The 20,711-nt window shown below is 33.9% G+C and overlaps 1 protein-coding gene across 1 annotated transcript; it reads right to left on the bottom strand.

Annotated features, from left to right (window-relative positions):
* Positions 1–4,681: 4,681 nt before the first annotated feature.
* LOC110714364 (transcription factor bHLH14-like) lies at positions 4,682–6,598 on the bottom strand. The gene has a single exon (XM_021892871.1). It carries the CDS (start codon positions 6,192–6,194, stop codon positions 4,821–4,823), a length of 1,374 nt encoding a protein of 457 aa, XP_021748563.1. The 5' UTR covers positions 6,195–6,598; the 3' UTR covers positions 4,682–4,820.
* Between the last annotated feature and the right edge of the window lie 14,113 nt (positions 6,599–20,711).

Below are 20,711 nucleotides of genomic sequence, written 5' to 3'. Positions count from 1 at the left end.
TCCTACAAGCTATAAGGTGCTTCGTGCTGTTGAATAGCGTAATTTCTTAAGTGCTTAGTCTGTTTGGAATAGGATGCAAATTTAGTGGCTCTTTGTAGTTGTAGAAGAGTTATGACCCTCTGCCTACTGTATTTTATATTAATGTTTAACAGCATTTTAGGAGAGGATCTATTGTAATTTTGAAGTAGAATTTTAAGGTTCGAAATGGTATAAACAAAGAAATGTTAATTTTTTGTTCTAAATTACGGAGTATGAAACAAGTAAAAGTCTCCAATTCTCAAAACTTTCGCAAAGACCTTGATCTAGAAATATGGGTAGAATAGCGAAGGGAGCTTCATTGTGATTTGTGATTATAAACTTAAATACTTAGTGTTTATACATCATATATGAGTAACCTACAATTTAATTATTATATCCATTCAATTGGTTTATACGTAGTATTATGAGAGCGGAAGCTGAAATAATCTTAATATGCAATGGGTTGTACAGGCAAAGCTCTTATTTATAAAGTGGGCTGAAGTAAATCTGTCTCGGATATTTGAGCCCATTAACGAAGTGGGTTCTTTCCGAAAAATTAAACAGTCTCAATCCTCATCTCCTGCATAAAACTTTTGTGATTTAATCGGCCCAAACCATCAGCAGACGACAAACTGGTCTAACTTCACCAAATATTTGTAATAAAGATACAAGGAGTACTTTATATGTTTTTTTTTTCAAGCTTTCTACGAGTAATAGACATTTTGGCTTGTATCAAAATTCAATTAAATACTATCTCGGTTTCTTTTTTAATTACTTATTTGCAACAAGAAAAATGCTATACATACCCCTTAGGGCTACAAATAAGTACTACCTCTGTTAATGGTTATGTGCAACTTTGGGGTATTATTTGTGAGATATAAAAAATTCCAAAGTTGCAGATAACCATTAACGGAGGTAGTATTATATATACTCTAGAAAATTGTTTAAATTAAAGAAATCATGACAAAAACACACTGATTTACTTGTGTTTTAGTCATGAATTCCTAAATTTATACAAATTTCAAGAGTAAATTTAATGCTTATATGTAGCTCTAAGGGCTATGTATAACATTACATTTGAAACAATACTATCTCTATTTCTTTTTATGTGTAGCAAATGAAAACTAAAAGTCATGAGATAAAGCAGAAAACCAGCATTTAACATGAATCACTCATCCAAAAATGGTTACTAAATGGAGCATATGCGGAGTAGCTATTAAAGTAAAAACAGTTTGGAGTTTCGACAAGGTACCGGAAATTTGGATCGTGTTTATGCGAATGTAATTAATGGGCCTTGGGCTGTTCGTTGTTGGCTGTAAGTTGGATAAGACAAGTGAACAACAAGAAGCCAATGGATTCACACTTCACTTCTTTAATGTTGTCTCCTATCATCTTTAATTTTGTTACTAGTACGACTTCATTATTACGGTAGTATTAACTATTAAGCCAATGGGCCTTTTAATGTTGTCTCTTTTTCTTGTAAAAAAAAAAAAATGTTGTCTCTTTTTATTTACAAACTAATTCAATAATCCTCTTGTTTATTCATCCAATTATTTTACTTGTATATTTTTTTTATCACGAGTACTTGTAATTTATAATATTCTTTTGTTCCTAACAACAAATTGATACCAACAAATGCATTGCTTTGATTTTTATTGGTGTTCATATACTATTTTTGTTTCATATGGATGTTAGCGTTTCATAAATTTTCCACATTTGCTACTCCGTAGTATTGTATAAAAGTTTGAACACCATTATGTATTTTGATAATTGTCTCCTTATAAAAACTATTAAGTGTTTAAGAAATCAAAATTTCACATTGAAACGTATTTCCTCCTTTCCTAATTAGATGACACTTTTTTTTTTATCACGTATTCACGTTTGTTAATGCATATTTTTTTTAGAGAGCCACAAGGGCGGGGGTGAGAATCGATCCTAGGACCTTATATAATCGGGAGGGAAGTTCTAGCCACTTGGGTTATCCCTCACTCTCTTCAATGCATAAATTTAACGGTAAATATCTCTAATTATCAATAAGTAAATCATCATCATATAAGCTAGTTAAAAAAGATTTCGTGAATAGTGCTAAAAGTTAAAACGTGTCAACTCATCTAATTTGGAACAAATAATACATTAAAATAAGACTGTACGTGATTATGTGTGTGTGTGTAGATATACTCCCTCCGTGTTTTTTCAAGTGTTACACTTCCTTTTTTTTGGCAAAAAGCTACATTAAAATATTGTATCTCTCTCCTCTCATAGTCCCCACCCAAACCCACCACTACCTTTTTATTATATATTTCCTCTCACATTCATTACTTTCAATAAACTATTAACTCCATAATCTTTCTTTTGCAATTTTTTAATACTCCAACTATGGTGCCCCCCTTATCTCTTATTTTATTTAAGGGTCTGTTCTCGTACGTTGAAATTCAGTTCAGTTCAGCTCCTAATTTCCTTCTCTTATAAAATATTCATTTCAGTTTAGTTCAGCTCGGTTCAGATCAGTTGAGTTGAGTTCAGTTAATGAGAACAGGCCCTAATAAGTCAATTAAATTGCCTAGAACTATGTGTCGGTCAAATTGTAACACTTAAAAAAAACACGGAGGGAGTATATCGATTTTTATACTACGTATTAAATAAGACTTCATAATTTTCAATAATAATAATAACTATATTGGTGAGTTGAGTCCCTTTTTTATATATATACTGTATTATTTTTATAATTTTATTTTCATTATAATTATCTGACAAACGTGCATATATTGTTCAGGGTTTAACCTATTTTAATACTCCTTTCGTCCCATAATACTTGGGACGTTGGAATGGACACATAGTTTAAGAAAACTACAAGTAGATCCATTGAAAACATTTGCAACAACGATCGTAGCTTTGCTTATGGAATATTTTTATTTGATTCAATTATTATGTATTTATTAGATTTAAATATCTTTATAGATGTTGTATGACTTTATTTATGAATTAATTTTATTTCAAAAAAAAAAAGTAAATAAGGGAATAGAAGGCTTCTTAGGCTCTTCTTAGCTGCTGAGTAGAGAATAATCAAGTGAGACGCATTTTCAAACAAATATACACTCAACACGGGTATTTTACTATTATAATTTTATAAAGCTATTGCTAATTTGTTATTGTCTCAAATCATGTTTTATTTTGGGAAAAATGGGTACATTCTAGAGAACGGATGGGTTTAATAATGCATTATTGCTGTTTTAGGAAAAAAACAAAGAGCAAATGTAATTTTAAATTATAATATTATCTTATTACTGTAGTTAAAAGTTGGAATTTTTTATTTTTTATTTTTTATTTTTTTGAAAGAAAGATAGCAAAGTAATGTCCAAATTCACCAAAGTAATGATACTTTAGGGAAAGGAACCCATACAAACATATTGTGTTTAGCTTATTTCATTTATAATATTTTTTGAGGAGAATTTCATTTAATTAAAGTTATACTTTGTACTACAATTAAATTATCATTACTTTGGTCCATTACGGGTCGGCTATCTAAATTAAATTTACAACAATTTATTTTTCTGTTTTATTCACCTATTATTCACTTCTCTTCACTTGAACATATAGATACAATTAGACCTAAGCCTAGAAGCTTATATTTCTTTAAGAGGAACCAAACATACTATCCTAATCAATATGAACTTGGAATTATTAACATTTTTTTTTCTTTTTTGAAAATGTAGTTTGAGTAAATTTTATTACCCTTGATTTGAAATTATATTTCTAAATTTATTAGAGCTTATTCATCATGGAATAAGTGAACGAAAGAGGTGGCAAGAATATAACCTTAGTATTGATCGATAAGTTAAAATGGTGAAATGAACATACCCGGAATTATGATAAAAACAATTTCATTAAGTTCATCAGGTAAATGATAATTTAAATAATTTTATTAATTAAGTTCAAGTAAATGATTATAAGATGAACCACACATGACCATAGTATATACAAAGTAATTCGTATTGGTAATTTCCTTATCAAAACAAGAATGTTATACACTTATACCTCTCTCCCTAGTTACTAATTTACTATGACCATCACGTCAGTCTAACACACTGAAGGCACGTCAGACTATGACCATAGAATTGCACCACCCCACTAATCGATTAAGACTAATTAGTAGCAATATAACCTCAAATTTTCGTTGGTCATTTGTATGATCATTACTATTACGTAAGCTAAAACAAAAAAAGCATGATTTATAAAACAATTGCCTATGCAAATTGTAGTAATAATGCCTTTAAATCTACTCCGGTTTATATACACTTTATTATAAACCGCTTTCCTCATCTATTAAACGTAGGAATTACGATGCTTTGGTGTATTTTAGACACAAGTCTAGATGATCCAAATACCAACAGGTAGTAATTGTGATTATTATTTTTTAATTTGGTGAAAATAAACTTCATTATAAGTAGTTTATCAATAAACATTTATCAGCTAACTGTTAACGTTTATTCCTTACATCTTGTACTAAAACAATATATATCGAACTAAAGTTACAAATTGTACATTGATTTAGAAAGTTGATACATAATTTTGGGGGGTGGGGGGGGGGGATTACATAAGGAACATAAAACATCACATTAGGTAAGCTACAAATTATAGCTATAGAGAAGAAGAAAATATTACATAATGAGACAAGTAATCAAAATATTTTTCATAAAATCATAAACATAACACCTTAAGTCCGCAGTATTAAAGGAGTAGTACAAGAGAAAAAGAAGCATAGTTAAATTTAGTAAGAAAATGGAGCTATCTACATTATCTACTTACTGCATCCTACTAAAAATAGCAGCTTTCAATATAGCGTTACTCTTCAAGTCTTGTGGAACCTTAACAATCACAACATCTTGAAGCATCATCTCTTCAACTGTGGACACGCTTGCATGATGAACTTGCAATTTTAGCTGCTTAAACGCATTCATTAATCTTGCTGCTGGATGATTAACGTTCTCACATTGAACCCTAATCATCGCCTCATTTCCCAAAACCCTAACATCCATTTCGAGTGGTATCTTACTATTAAATTTGTTATTATTGCAACTAATCCCACTTGGACTACATAATCCGTTGTCATTAGTAATACTACTAAACATATTGCAATCAACTTTCATCATTTCAAGTTGTGATTCTAAGACATTTACTTTTTCTTTTAACTCATTTATATAGGACACCGCATCGGCCAATAAGGACGCCTTATCCATCCTACTCACCGTAGGGACCACAGCCCGAAGCGCATAAAATCGACTATTCATTTTCTCTCTCCTCTGTCGCTCCGCCTTCACATGATTCACTACCGCAACCTGGCCTTCACGAGCCGAGCCAGGCCGCCTTCCCCTCTTCCTCGCCACCCGCTGCCGGCTTATAGGCTCGTCCGAGTCATCATACTCCTCGGACGGGCCCATAAAGCTGGCAGGTTGGGCTTGGTTGGTGTTAAATGCACCAACCAAGCCCGAGTCATAAAAGGAAATATCGTCACCACCACCCAAGCTCAACTCGGGCTTTGTCGGGCCGATATCAAAATTACTCAACGGGCCAAACAAAGAATGAACTTGCTGAATCAAAGCCCAATTCTCTTCAATAACCTCGACGGACCCGAGCTCAAGAACCCCATTAGGCACGGGTATGCACACGAGCGTGTGCAGCCCGTGCGAATGGGCTTCCTTTGCCCGTTCACAGTTATATAAACGAAGAGAATGGGGCCCACTTAACCAAACCAAAGAACCAGTAGTAAAAGCTTTAGCCAAAGTACCTGAACTTCCACACCCACTAGCTCTTTGCTTGAAAGGGTATGACTTGGAAGGTGACGTCATGTAAAACCACTCAGCATCAGTGACTACGTCATCCATGGTAGACCCACCATCATCAAAGTCATCACTATGAATTAGGTTGGGCTTCTTCTTGGGCCTTGTTGTTGGGCTATTGATGCCCTGAAAATGGCCCTCTCCCCAAATAAGGGAAAGTGAGCAACTAGGGTTGACAACGTTGTTATTGTTATTTGTACATGTTTGCCAAAAGATGGCATAATTCCAGCAGTGTTGCTGGTTTTGTAATAAAAACTCGAGTTGTTGTTTAAGCGTTTGTGGAGAAGGTGATATCAAAGAAGACGATGAAGATGATGAGAATACCATATTTTCATCCATATTGACTTAATTAATCCTGTACTAATTATCACAATAAAAATGATTTTTTTTTTTTTATAATATTTTTTAAAGGAAAAGAAATACTTGGTATTGGAAAGTAAAGGAGATAGATGATTGTGGGTTGAACAAGATATGTGAGGTGGTTACCCTATTTAAACCAAAAAAAAAGGGTAATGGGCCCAGGAACGGGCCCTAGGTGGGCCTAGAACTTTATAGCATTATTAGAAGGGATAGGGAAAGGACATTGTTGGATGGAATATGGTACTATCACTACTACTATGTGGGTGGGATTTTTTTGGGGAAAATTCAAGATTATATTTACTACTTGAGAACTTTCTAATGAAATATTTTTTGTTTCAAAAAAAAAAACTTTCTATTTTTAAGGTTAGACGGAGAGCCTTTTTAGGGTAGTTGCATATGCGGGAATTTTCTATGGACGTGGATCATAGTTTAGATCCTAGTTAGATATGCCGTTGGACGGTTGGATGGCTTGGCCTCCACATACATGATACATGTGCTGATGTGCCTTCAAGTATTACCATATCCTTTTCGCCAAATTAAAGACCACGTTATATGAATTGATATTTAAATTTAATTTAATATTTGTGATCGCGTTATATAAATTGATATTTAAATTTAATATAGTGTGACCGCGTTAATTTCTTTATCATGGTGAATTATTGTTTGATAGGTAAATAATACTCCGTATTTTATAAGTGGTATACTATTGTATGTTTGTTAAGTTAATGTCTTACCGAACTAACACTTTACACCACTTATTATATATGAGTACGAAGTACTGTACTAATCTATCTTGGTTATTTTGAAAAGAAATTGTTTTTTGTTCAGACTAAATCAAGACTATGAGTAATATAGGTTTGGTCATCTATTGTTTAACAATTCACAAATTTGTTAGTGAACTTGTGTTGAGGCCAAGCTGGCCAACCAAGTTGTATACTCTCATCAAAACAATTCAACTATCAATATGTTTAAATTTAAGATTTTGAATTCAGAAACATGAAATATTCAAGTCCATTCATGTCTTCTTACCAAAAAATTCACAAATAAAGTAATGTGTTGTCTCTTGACTCTTGAGCGTAAAATGAGAAGCCAATTGACCATATTGGTATAAAAGTTAACACTCTTGTGACAGGTTGGTATAAAAATTATTGCCAACGACATATTGGTATAAAAGTAAACAGTTGACGACATATTGGTATATAAATTAACAAGTTGCGACATTTATCCCTATTTCCTCGTCGGAGTTTTAGCGTAGTTTACACGGGCCTTATTCTTAGTGTAAAAGACTTTTACTGACAACTTTTTATTTCCTATTCTCTATTTTAATTAATTCTATAAAATACATCCAAATAAATGAAAAGCCAATACAGAAGCGGATAAGAAGGGGAAAGCGAACAGCAAAGCTTGAGCAAGGGGGAGAGAATCTTGAATTTACTGTGAGTGTTGACCATTAAAGCATCATAAAAGGTAAGTATATTCTTCTCCATTTTCTTACTTATTATACTGTTGATTTACAAAATCGTGAGTGTAATTAAACTAATGATGTAACAATGAAAGTTAGGGTTTACTAAGTAATTAATTTTTAAATTAATAACTAAAATATTGAGATCTTGTTTTTATTTACTTAGTTGTTTGGGTTTTATTGTTTAGTTGTTTGGAATTTTATCGCTTGATTGAAATTTGTGAGGATAATCAAATAGATATTACTGTATGTGGAGATTAATTAATTAATTAAATAATTATTAAATATAATCGTTGTTATTACATAAATAATTGCTTTTTGGAAGCAGATTTCATCTACTGGCTTGGTGAGGAAATGCTGAGGGAAAAAATTAGTCCAAAAAGAAGAAAACCATTAATATATCCATCTGAAGAAAAAACCCAAATCCCTTCCACCATGCCTCCCATTGAAAATGAATTAATAGTATTTGAAGACTGGAGTTAATTCCATGGTTTAATTTAATTTAAGATGAAATAACTATTCATAACATAGAATTATTGATAATTTTTAAAATAAATAAAAAACAAGAAAAAAAATACAAAGATATATATATATATATATATATATATATATATATATATAAAAAAAAAAAAAATATATGATAAAAAAAATGTGTTTTAAAAAAAAAATTAGTGTACTACACGCGCTTTACTCCGACGAGAAAATAGGGGTAAATGTCACAACTTGTTAGTTTATATACCAATATGTCGCCAACTGTTTACTTTTATACCAATATGTCGCCGGTAATAATTTTTATACCAATCTGTCACAAGGGTGTTAACTTTTATACCAATATGGTCAATTGGCTTAAGATGAGATACAAAAATGCTCCTTGTGAAGTGTGAACTTCCTTCCTCCCCTGCCTGATCCCTTGTTCATAATTTGCTTAATAAATTACTCCATATATAAATAAATTTACATGTAGTAAAAACTAAATTAATTTACATCATTGTCTTTTAATCTAAAAAATACTTCCGTATATTATTCTTTGTAATACTTAGGGTCTATTTAATTCAGCTTAATTTCAGTTCAGTTCCAATCAGTTCAGCTCACTTCCTAATTTCCTTCTCTCATATACAATTCATATAAGCTCTATTTAGTTCAATTCTATTTAGTAATTTGAAAGTCTAACTGGCTAATACAAGAGGGGGGGTGAATTGTATTTGAGGTGAATTCTAAAAACTTTTGCGGAATTTATCTAAATAAAATAACGATGAGAGAAGATATAGGCTTTTCCAAATTTCCACTATGTAATCAAACTCTTTACAAGTGAAGATTCTAACCCGTTAACAAGTTCCACAAATTAGGAACTTGTTCCCAACTCTCACAGAAGACTTCAGCAACGAAGCTTCCTTAACCTCACTTTATAAACTCACAATCCCAACCCCAAAGTACTTGAATACAATCTGTGATTACAAATACCTATTGCACTCAAGAATATAAGAAGGATAATAACTCTCTTTATATTATTAGATGGCTACTGGAATTTTTATGCTCAAGAGTTATATTTTGCAATGAATATAGTCGTGGTTTAAATAGGGAGATTTAATCTTTAACCTCCACACCCCTCAACCACTTGCCAGTCAACACCCACTAACTAATAGTGGAGAATGTGACTATGATCAAGGTAGTGGAGATTTCTTAAATCTCTCCTTTAATCCACGTAGCAATCAACATGCTAAAATATAGTTTCTGGAAAAACAACTTTGTTGAGATATTCATGCAACAATATTTGACTTAATCAAATATTCCGTTATTAAAGGATTTAAAAAGATTTTATTTTGAAAAGATAATTTATAAATTATTTAATTATTTAAAAACAACTAAGATAATTAATTTAGGTTAATTATCTTTATTTGAAAATAGTAAACTAGATAAAACATTTATAAATTATCTTTTTCTCAAAAAAAGATTATCTTTTTAAAACTAATTTTTATATTCCAGTAGTCTTAAACATAAATCATTGAGTTCCTTTCCAACTTGTATTATTGAGTGCTCACAATTAATTACTAGAACGTGAGATTTGCATGAGGCTTTTTAGAGAATGCTACTCCACATCCAGGTTCCTACTCCGGAACGAACTTTGCTTGAACCCTTTATTCACCAAAGACTTAAAACACTCATTAGTCAAGTTTGTCAATTTGTCCATCAAAACTAAAAGGGTCAACAAATTCCCCCTTTTTGATGATGACAAATATTGACAAACTTAGGTAAATAAAATCATCCAGGCATGCAACATAAACTTAAAACAAAACATGAAAACTTAAAAAAAAACAAACAGAGTAATTAAAGAACTTAGAAAAGTACTTTAAAATAAAAAGACTGAGCAAAAGAAAAATTAACAAGGACTTTATTAACTTAAAAAAAATTATACCTTCGATGTGTGAGTTTCTTGGTACACGCCTTAGCCGCCATGAAGTTTGTCTTTTCCCCCTTTTGGCATTATCAAAAGATTGAAAAAAATAGTTTGCTAAACTCCCACTAGACTACGTAGGAATAGTGAGCTCAAATAATGCAAGGCAAATATAAGTTAGGCATTGAATTATCAACAAACACACACAATCATATGAAAAATAAGAGCCGAGTTCCGATTTAGGAAATAGAAGAGGAACATAGAGAATGTAGCAAAGGATAAAGGCGTACAAACCAAAGTTCAGAGAGATTAAACAAAACCAAAATAAAATTGTTCAACATATGAAATTAGAATAAGTGCAATCAAGGATTTAAAAGGCTGCATTGGTAGGATCAAGGGCTGGATTTGTGGGATCAATAGAGTCTTCCTCGACTTCCTCAAAGGCTACTTTGTTGATAGTTTCCAAGATCTCCTTGTTGCCTTCACTAAACTTGCCTTCAGCCTGTGCAAGCTTTGCCTTCATGCCTGCAAATCCAGTTGCTTGAGATTCTGCCAGAGCCTGCACCTGGTCTTTAAGAGAGAGCAGTTCTGAGGCCATTTCCTCCAGTTTCTTGCTCACCAGAGTAGTCAACTTCTCCATATCTGCTTTAACCTGTTGAAAATCATAAACAGACACACGAGTTCCAGAGAAAGCAGCAAAGCCAGTAGGCTGAAATGGAGGAGGAGAAGGTGAATGAGGAGGCTGCCAAGTAGGTGAGACAGGAATAGAAGAGGGTTCAGTGGCAAAGGGAACTTGGGTAGGTTTGAAGGTGGGATCAGATTTTGAGGAGCTGATGGTTTCTACAGTCACAGGGTGTGTAGTATAAAGGGCAGGCTTGATCACATTCCTCTTACTTCTTCTAAGGCCCCCTGTAAACACAGGAATGACAGGTGGTCCAGCTGTGCTCTCAGACTCTGTGGTATGTTCCCCCTCAATTTGATCAGTTCCCTGCCCCTCATGTGAGTCAGATTTTTGAGCTTCCCCCTCAGAAACTTCCTTATGTTCCCCCTCAGAATCTTCCTGTTTTTCTCCTTGCACATCCCCCTCAAGTATTTTTTCTTTGTTTTTCTCTCCGTCAGAACTTTTTTCTTCTTCCCTATCTCCCTCAGAATCACTGGAGGTGGTAGCACCCTCACTAGCATCCTCACTACCCTGGTCACTGCCCTCCTCATCACTTGCATCACATTCTTCCTCAGCTTCTTTCCCTTTCCCTTTCTTTTTCTCCCCTCCTTTCCGAGGCACAAAACATACTTTGCCATTTTTAAGCCTAAGACTCAGTCTAAGTAATGATTGTTCAGAGAGGATATTATCGGGTTTGAGATATGTAGGGGATTCACATTCAACATCAATACCAAAAGATTTGAACAACACAGTAAGGAAAGAGCCATATGGAATTGTGGTCTTTTGAGCATAAAAATTCAAGTGTTCAATCATTAGAGCAAGAAAATTAATCTGTATTTTGCATGCAAGACAGAATATGAGGGAGGCATCCAAGAGTGATACGGTACTCCATTTTTGTAAACGGGGTACTATACCCTTCCAAGTGAAGGTAAACAGTAGCTTATGAAGGGGTGTTAGGGCATGATGGTGAGTAGTTTCACTTTCGGATTTCCTCCAATAAATTGAAGGATTTTGCATTCATCATTATGGTCAATGTTTACAGATTGTTTGTGCTTTAAATAAGAACAATAGCCTTTAACAGGAACTTGAAATAGATTTCCAAGATAATTGGCATCAAACGAAATTGGAATATCATTAACTACGGCCGAGCACACACCATTATCACATTGAAAGGTATTTTTGAACTCATAAATAAATTTAGGATAAACAGGGTAATGAGAACAATTCTGGAATAAGTGAGTCCATTTTTGATAATCAATTAAAGAAGTAAATTCAGTGAACTTACTCGCCACACACCAATCATAGTTGATGTGATATCCGAGAGTGTAATTCCATGATGGGAATTTGGTGGTTGCGCGTCGTTTCTTGTCGCCGCCCTTCACAGCCTTAGCCTTCCTCTTTGGCTGAGCAGATGGATACACCACCGCAATTGGCACCAGTTGTGGAGACCCCGTGTTTGAGGAGGGTTCCGATGGTGGTGATCGGGTTTTTGGGGTGGTGTTTCGGTTGGTTTTCATGGTGTTGAAGGTAAGATGAAGGGAAGGAGAAGATGAATAGTGTGAATAGGAAGGAGAGAGAGTGAGGCCGGTTATGGGAGTTTATGGGGAGTTTAATTGATTTGATAGGTGAAAGTGGAGTGGAAAGAAGAAGAAGAGTTTAATTGGGAGGAGTGAGAAAGAAAAGTGACGGTTAAAAGGTGAGGTAGTGGGGTAGTTCTAGAGGTAGTAGGATTTAATTGGGTGAAATAATTGCACTCATCTAATTCAATGTAGATAAAATAAAGTCGTAAGTTAAGGAGTTGATATACATGCTCCTTACCTTACGTAACAAATAAAATCTTTTTGTATTTTTGAATTTTGAAAAGAAAACAGAACTAAACACAGGAAAATAAGGAGGAAAAAATAAAAGATAAAGAATATGAATAAAAGATAAGAATAAAGAGGAAATAAAAGATAAAATCAAGAACAAAAATTAAAAAAAAAAATAAATGTACAGATTGATCGTAAATTATAATGATAATTTACGTGATCATAATACAGAGATTAAAGAATGATGAAAAGGGAACTTGAAACAACATGGCTCAATATTTTTACATATTAAAAGTATGTATAAGTGACTTTTCAATAATTTCACAAATCTTTCCCCTGGGTAATTTCAGCTGTGTTATGCACACAAGATTGAGCATAGCATTGTTAGTTACATCCGATTATACCTTAGGGGTTCCAAACAAAAATCACTTGAGCTGTAGCATTCCCAATTCCACACGCATCTTTTCAAACTTGTCTCTGCTTAAAGGCTCAGTCAATATATCAGCAATTTGGCATTCAGTAGAAATAAAATCTAGCCTTATTAAGCCCTTTTCAACATTATCTTTCAAAAAGTGATGCCTTACATGAATATGCTTGACTTTAGAATGTTGTACTGGATCTTTAGAGATACAAATGGCACTTGTGTTATCACAATGAATAGGAACACACTCTAAAACAATACCAAAGTCACGTAACTGTTGTTTTATCCACAACAATTGAGAGCAACATGCAGCAGCAACCACATATTCTGCTTCGGCAGTGGATAGAGCAACAGTGTTTTGTTTCTTGGAACTCCAAGATACCATGCAAGAGCCTAAGAATTGGACCATACCTGATGTGCTTTTACGATTTACTAAATCTCCTGCATAATCAGCATCAGCATATCCTCTTAGGTCAAATGAGTCACTTTTTGGATAGAACAAACACAAGTCTTCCGTCCCTTTTAAGTATCGTAGAATCCTTTTGACGGCTGTTAGATGCGATTCCTTTGGATCCGATTGAAATCTTGCACAAAGACCTACACTAAAGGAAATGTCAGGTCTGCTAGCAGTTAAATATAACAAGGAACCAATCATACCTCTGTATTTTGTTTGGTCCACACGAGTTCCCTTGGGGTCTTGGTCCAACCTTGTGGTTGTTCCCATGGGAGTGTGGTTTATCTTTGTGCTTTCCATACTGTATTTTTTTAATAACTCCTTCACATATTTCTGCTGATGGATCATTATTCCTTCATCAGTTTGCTTAATTTGGAGCCCGAGGAAGAAGAAGTTGAGTTCCCCCATTATGCTCATCTCAAACTCACTGCTCATTAAATCAGCAAAGTACTTGCACAAAGATTCATTAGTTGCATCGAAAATAATATCGTCAACGTAAATTTGTACAACTAATAAATGAGTTCCTTTTGATTTTAAAAACAAAGTTTTATCAACTTTTCCTCTTTTGAAATCATTTTGTAAAAGGAACTTAGAAAGTCTTTCATACCATGCTTTTGGAGCTTGTTTTAATCCATACAGTGCTTTATCAAGCTTTAAAACATGGTTAGGAAAGTTTGGATCCTAAAATCCAGGAAAGTTTGTTCAACATAGACGTTTTCCTTTAAAAAACCATTTAAAAAAGCACATTTGACGTCCATTTGATAAAGTTTAAAACCCATAAATGCAGCAAATGCAATTAAAATACGAATTGCTTCTAATCTAGCTACAGGAGCGAAAGTCTCCTCAAAATCGATACCTTCCTGTTGATTGTAGCCTTTGACAACCAATCTTGCCTTGTTCCTTACAATTGTGCCATGTTCATCTAGCTTATTCCTGTACACCCATTTGAGACCGATAACCTTTTGATTTGTTGGTTTGGGTTCAAGGTGCCACACTTTGTTTCTTTCGAATTCATTTAATTCCTCTTGCATGGCAACAATCCAATCAGCATCTTCCAAGGCTTCTTTGTGATTTCGAGGTTCCAGTGTTGATAAGAAGGCGTTGAATGCACAAAAGTTTCTCAGTTGGGATCTCGTCTGAGTTCCCTTGCTTAGGTCACTTATAATTTTATCCAGGGGGTGTGACCTTTGATGTTTCCATGGTTTTGGTTGAAATGATTGAGCTAGTATAAAAGTGTTATTTTGGGTTGCTCTTTCTTCCATTTCTTCATGGTGTTCTGCTTCTGCATTTGCTTCACCTTCTGTGTTTTCTGTTTCTTCTGTATTTTGAACAGAAGCTTCAGCATTATTTGGAACTCCAGTAGGTTCCTTTTCAGCATTTTCAGTAATTCAAACAGGCTGCTTTCTAGGAATTAATTCTTCATCTTGGTCTGTTGAACGAGTGAGACCAATTTCAAAATCTCCATCTTCATATTCCTGTACACAATCATAATTATTAGTTTCATCAAAAATCACATGTATACTTTCTTCTACACACATAGTCCTCTTATTGTAAACTCTATAAGCTTTACTATTAGATGCATATCCTAAAAAGACTGCTTCATCACTCCTTTCATCAAATTTTCCAAGATTTCTTTTATCATTATTGTGAACAAAGCATTTGCATCCAAAGGCTCTTAAATGAGCAATGTTAGGTTTTCTCCCTTTTAAAAGTTCATAAGGTGTCTTGTCCAACATTGGTCTAAGCATGGCCCGGTTGATGATATAGCATGCTGTGTTGACGGCTTCTGCCCAAAAGTTCCTTGGAAGTCCACTCGCTATTAGCATCGTTCTTGCCATGTCTTCCAATGTTCGGTTCTTCCTCTCAACCACACCATTTTGTTGTGGTGTTCTTGGTGCTGAGAAATTGTGACTTATTCCTTGTTCCCTGCAAAATTCATCAAGCTTGGAATTTTCGAATTCCGTACCATGGTCAGTTCTCATATGAATAAGTTGATTACCTACTGATTTTTGTGTCTTTTTCAAGAAAGTCATAAACATATCAAAAGTTTCATCTTTACTATGTAAGAATATGACCCATGTAAATCTAGAATAATCATCCACAAGAACTAAGACATATCTTTTTCCACTTCTACTTTGAATTCTAACGGGGCCACACAAATCCATATGAATGAGTTCCAATGGTTTTGTGGTGCTTACCATTTTCTTTGATTTAAACGATGATCGAACATGCTTTCCTTTGATGCAGGCTTCACAAATTTTATCATTTAGGAACTTGATAGAAGGTAGTCCGATTATCAAGTCCTTTGACCTTAATTTGTCAAGCAATGAAAGACTAGCATGTCCAAAACGTTTATGCCATAGAAGTGGACCATCCTCAATAACACTTAAACAAGATAGATTGTATTTTGGAACTTTGTTAAGGTCCACGGTATACGTGTTCCCTTTACGAGTTCCTTCCAAAACGATTTTTCCAGTGTTATTGTTGATGATTTTGCATTTTTCAGAAGAAAAGCTTACAGAGTTTCCTTTATCACAAAACTGAGAAATACTGAGTAGATTATGCTTCAAACCCTCGACTAAAAATACATTGTCAATTGCATGGGAACTTGACCTTCCTACTTTGCCAACAGCAACAATGTTGCCTTTCTTATTGTCTCCAAAGGTCACTGTTCCCCCTGTATAGGCCGTCAGTGAGAGAAATCTGGATTCATCTCCTGTCATGTGCTTAGAACAACCGCTATCGAGGTACCACTGGTTGTTCCCCCTCACTGCGACCTGCAAAAGAAATTAAGGGTTAGTAGCAGGAACCCTTTCATTCATGGGTTCCTGTGTTGACACATTTGAATCAGTTTTCTTCTGCCAAACATAGTTCACATTCTTATTGTACTGATTTGCTTTCTTAGTACATTCTTCACTGCGATGTTCCTTTTTACCACAAAAAGAACAAACGGTCTCACTAGGTAAATCCACATACTTCTTTTTCTTTCCAGTGGACTTCTTCTTATGAACATAGCCTAGACCTTCTGTTCTTTTTGTTTGAGCTTCCTGTACCCACTTAGGAACATCCATGTTTGCTGTACTTTTACTTTTTCTTGCAATTTCTAAGTCCTTTTCTAGTTTCGCATTTTTATCATTAGTATCCTTTAACTCTTTTTTAACATGTTCTAACTCAGTATTGAACATGATTAAAGGAACTTCAGTAGACCTGCAAGAATCAATGTTAGTACACAACATTTTATATTGAGTCAATTCAACATTCAGCATGATATTCTCACTCTTGACTCTTTCAAGGGATTCTTTTAGCATGATATTCTTATCTAATAATTCAAAAAATCTGCCTTGAACATCATTTCTTGAGCTATTCAGATACTTGACATGATCTCTACTAATTCTAGTTGCCTTTTCGGCTTGCCTTATTTTTTCACATAATTCTTTATAATCATCTGAGGTTTCTAACAATAAAGAGATTAATTTATCCTTTGAGAGAGATTTCGAATAACTAGGTTGAATGACTACCTCATCATCATGCTTCGCCATTAGACAGAGATTGGCTACTTCATCATCAGTGTGCTCCTGTTCCTCTTCTTCGGAACTTGATTCTCCCCACGTGGAAATCATAGCTTTCCTGAAATTTGTTTTAGAAAAGTTAGGCTTGGAGTTTCTGTTTTGATCAGCTTCTTTTCCCTTGCCTTTCTCAGATTCCCATAATGGACACTCTTTGATGAAGTGGTTGGTGCTTCCACATTTGTTACAAGATGACTTGGCTTTGGATTCCTGATTTCTTTTACTGTATCCTTTCTTCTTGTCTAAAAACTTGTAGTTACGGTAGAATTTTTTCAGCCTTCTCACCAACATTGCAGGTTCTTCTTCATCAATGTCAGACTTCTCTTCGGATTCTTCATTAGCTTTTAGTGCTAGCCCTTGACTTTTGACAGTCTCCTGAGTCCGGTTGTTCAACTGGATCTCGTGGGTAATGAGGGAACCCGCAAGCTGTTCTAGATTGAACTTGGTGAAGTCTTTTGATTCCTGCACAGCTGCAACCTTTGCTCTCCATCTGTCATTGTCTGGAAGACTTATTAAGACCTTTCTAACCTGCTCATCTATAGGAATTATCTTACCAAGACACGTTAGTTCGTTAGTAATACTTAGGGTCTATTTAATTCAGCTTAATTTCAGTTCAGTTCCAATCAGTTCAGCTCATTTCCTAATTTCCTTCTCTCATATACAATTCATATAAGCTCTATTTAGTTCAATTCTATTTAGTAATTTGAAAGTCTAACTGGCTAATACAAGAGGGGGGTGAATTGTATTTGAGGTGAATTCTAAAAACTTTTGCGGAATTTATCTAAATAAAATAACGATGAGAGAAGATATAGGCTTTTCCAAATTTCCACTATGTAATCAAACTCTTTACAAGTGAAGATTCTAACCCGTTAACAAGTTCCACAAATTAGGAACTTGTTCCCAACTCTCACAGAAGACTTCAGCAACGAAGCTTCCTTAACCTCACTTTACAAACTCACAATCCCAACCCCAAAGTACTTGAATACAATCTGTGATTACAAATACCTATTGCACTCAAGAATATAAGAAGGATAATAACTCTCTTTATATTATTAGATGGCTACTGGAATTTTTATGCTCAAGAGTTATATTTTGCAATGAATATAGTCGTGGTTTAAATAGGGAGATTTAATCCTTAACCTCCACACCCCTCAACCACTTGCCAGTCAACACCCACTAACTAATAGTGGAGAATGTGACTATGATCAAGGTAGTGGAGATTTCTTAAATCTCTCCTTTAATCCACGTAGCAATCAACATGCTAAAATATAGTTTCTGGAAAAACAACTTTGTTGAGATATTCATGCAACAATATTTGACTTAATCAAATATTCCGTTATTAAAGGATTTAAAAAGATTTTATTTTGAAAAGATAATTTATAAATTATTTAATTATTTAAAAACAACTAAGATAATTAATTTAGGTTAATTATCTTTATTTGAAAATAGTAAACTAGATAAAACATTTATAAATTATCTTTTGCTCAAAAAAAGATTATCTTTTTAAAACTAATTTTTATATTCCAGTAGTCTTAAACATAAATCATTGAGTTCCTTTCCAACTTGTATTATTGAGTGCTCACAATTAAAATCTAGAACGTGAGATTTGCACGAGGCTTTTTAGAGAATGCTACTCCGCATCCAGGTTCCTACTCCGGAACGAACTTTGCTTGAACCCTTTATTCACCAAAGACTTAAAACGCTCATTAGTCAAGTTTGTCAATTTGTCCATCAAAACTAAAAGGGTCAACATAATTCAAAACATAATCTTAATTTATGAAAAAAAAAAAGTAGGTAGAAAATGTTGTGCACATTAGTAGGATTTCTAGGAACCATAAAGTAAGGGCAAAAATGTCCTATTATTATTAAGAAAAATGTAGTTGGTTTTTTTTTTTTTTTTTTTTTTTTTTTTTTGACAAACGAAAAATGTAGTTGTAAATGATAAGGATACATGCAATTCTAAAACAAATGCGATATTAACATTTCCTTGGACTTTTCTTTTGTCATTTTTGGAACTTTTAATTTTTAGGGTGGCCGGGTGGGGGAAAACCACAGTCCACAGACGTTCGTCATAAAGTCCTGCATTATGTTGCTTGCATCTGAAAAAATACATGCATTATACATTTATAAGTACTACTCGTAGTTGGCTGCTTATTGAGTCTATATATACCGATGAAGCAACAATAAATCTTAATTTTTGATAAACTGTACTTTATCCAATTATCTTTAAAGAATAACAATTTTTTTATGGAGCAAATCTAATACGGATACTTAGAGACGAGGCTAAATAAACGGAGGGTTGAGAGAGATTTAGAAGTGTCTCGCAGGGGTAGATTGGTCATTTCATGCAGGATTTAAATTTTGCCATTTTAAATTCAGTGGTACAAAATACACTCTCAGTGGTATAAAATATAATTTTAGTGGTATTTGAAAAAAGGTTTAAATGTCTAATTAGGCTATCAAATAATACCATTACAAACTCAGTGGTACAAAATACACTCCCAGTGGTACTCAATGCGGTTTTAGTGGTACTTATAAAAATATTCAGTGGTACAAAATATACTCTCAATAGTTTTAGTTGTGGTCCTAATTTTTTTTGTCGTTTTTGCACGTGAAACCAATTCTGAAAAGTTTTAGTGGGCCCCACACCACCTTTTTCACTCTTCCTATCTCTTTTCTCCTTTCTCTCTCCTCTTTTTACTTTTATGTTATTTCAATGGTTGTGAGACATTTGCATTTGTCTCACAACCGTCCATTTTTACTTCCTTCTTAGAGACTATTATGTCAAGCAAATTAAACACTTGGCAAGGTGTGATATGATATGTGATGGTCTTTTGGAAGCAAGCAATCCGTACTGTGGGTACCAATTTCACGTGAAAGACAGATACTGCACTGAAATGAAGTAAGGCTGTATGGACTAACGATATGATACTACTATTGCAAGTACAATTACAATTACAATTACAATTATGTGGTCCTTAATCGTTTTCTTATTTTATCAACTTCGTTACTTGAATCCTTGCTACGTAGTACACCACTACACCGTTGTACGACTAGTTTTTTTTTTTTTTTTTTTAAACATGGTTGGTGGTGGACTAGCACTGGACGGTGGATGCTGGTGGACTAGCTTAGCAGTGGACGGTGGTAGTGGTGGACTGGTGGTGTGTGTCCACACTCCACGGTTTAGGAGGAAAGGTCGGACAATTGCCTTTTTATTTTTTTAAGGGGTTGTTTGGTTACACAAAGAAAATGGGGGAAGTGGAAAATCATGAAAATTTGAAAATGCATGATTTGTTTGGTTGACAATAAAAAGTGTAAATGAGGGAATTGCAAATTCATGGGAATTGTGACTTCCCACAAAACATGGGAAGTTAATTACCTAACCCCCCAGGTAAGTCAAACTTCCCATGATTTGCAACTTCCCTCATGCCAACCAAACAACTTTATACAATTTCCATGATTTTAATGTAGGAATTTAATTCCTATGAAATACAAATTCCTATGGGAAGTAATTTCCCATAGCAACCAAACGACACCTAACCCATGATCTCTTTTAGAATTTATCAATCTAAGTGTTCTAAGATTGGACATGATTATAATTTGCTAATATACGAAGTAATATTGATAATATATATATATATGATACTCCCATCATTTTTTTATATTCTGCTCGAGTATTTAAATACGTAAATTAATAATATATTGAAAAATGTGAGTGCGTGTGTAAGATAA

This window comes from Chenopodium quinoa, unplaced genomic scaffold, assembly GCF_001683475.1.
Source record: "Chenopodium quinoa cultivar QQ74 unplaced genomic scaffold, ASM168347v1, whole genome shotgun sequence".
Classification (NCBI taxonomy): domain Eukaryota; kingdom Viridiplantae; phylum Streptophyta; class Magnoliopsida; order Caryophyllales; family Amaranthaceae; genus Chenopodium; species Chenopodium quinoa.
Note: the sequence above shows the minus strand (reverse complement) of the source record. Positions and strands in the feature narration are given on the sequence as shown.

What these genes read in the sequence shown, in the direction of transcription:
- LOC110714364 (XM_021892871.1), bottom strand. Translation starts at nt 6,194, where the DNA reads ATGGATGAAAATATGGTATTCTCATCATCTTCATCGTCTTCTTTGATA.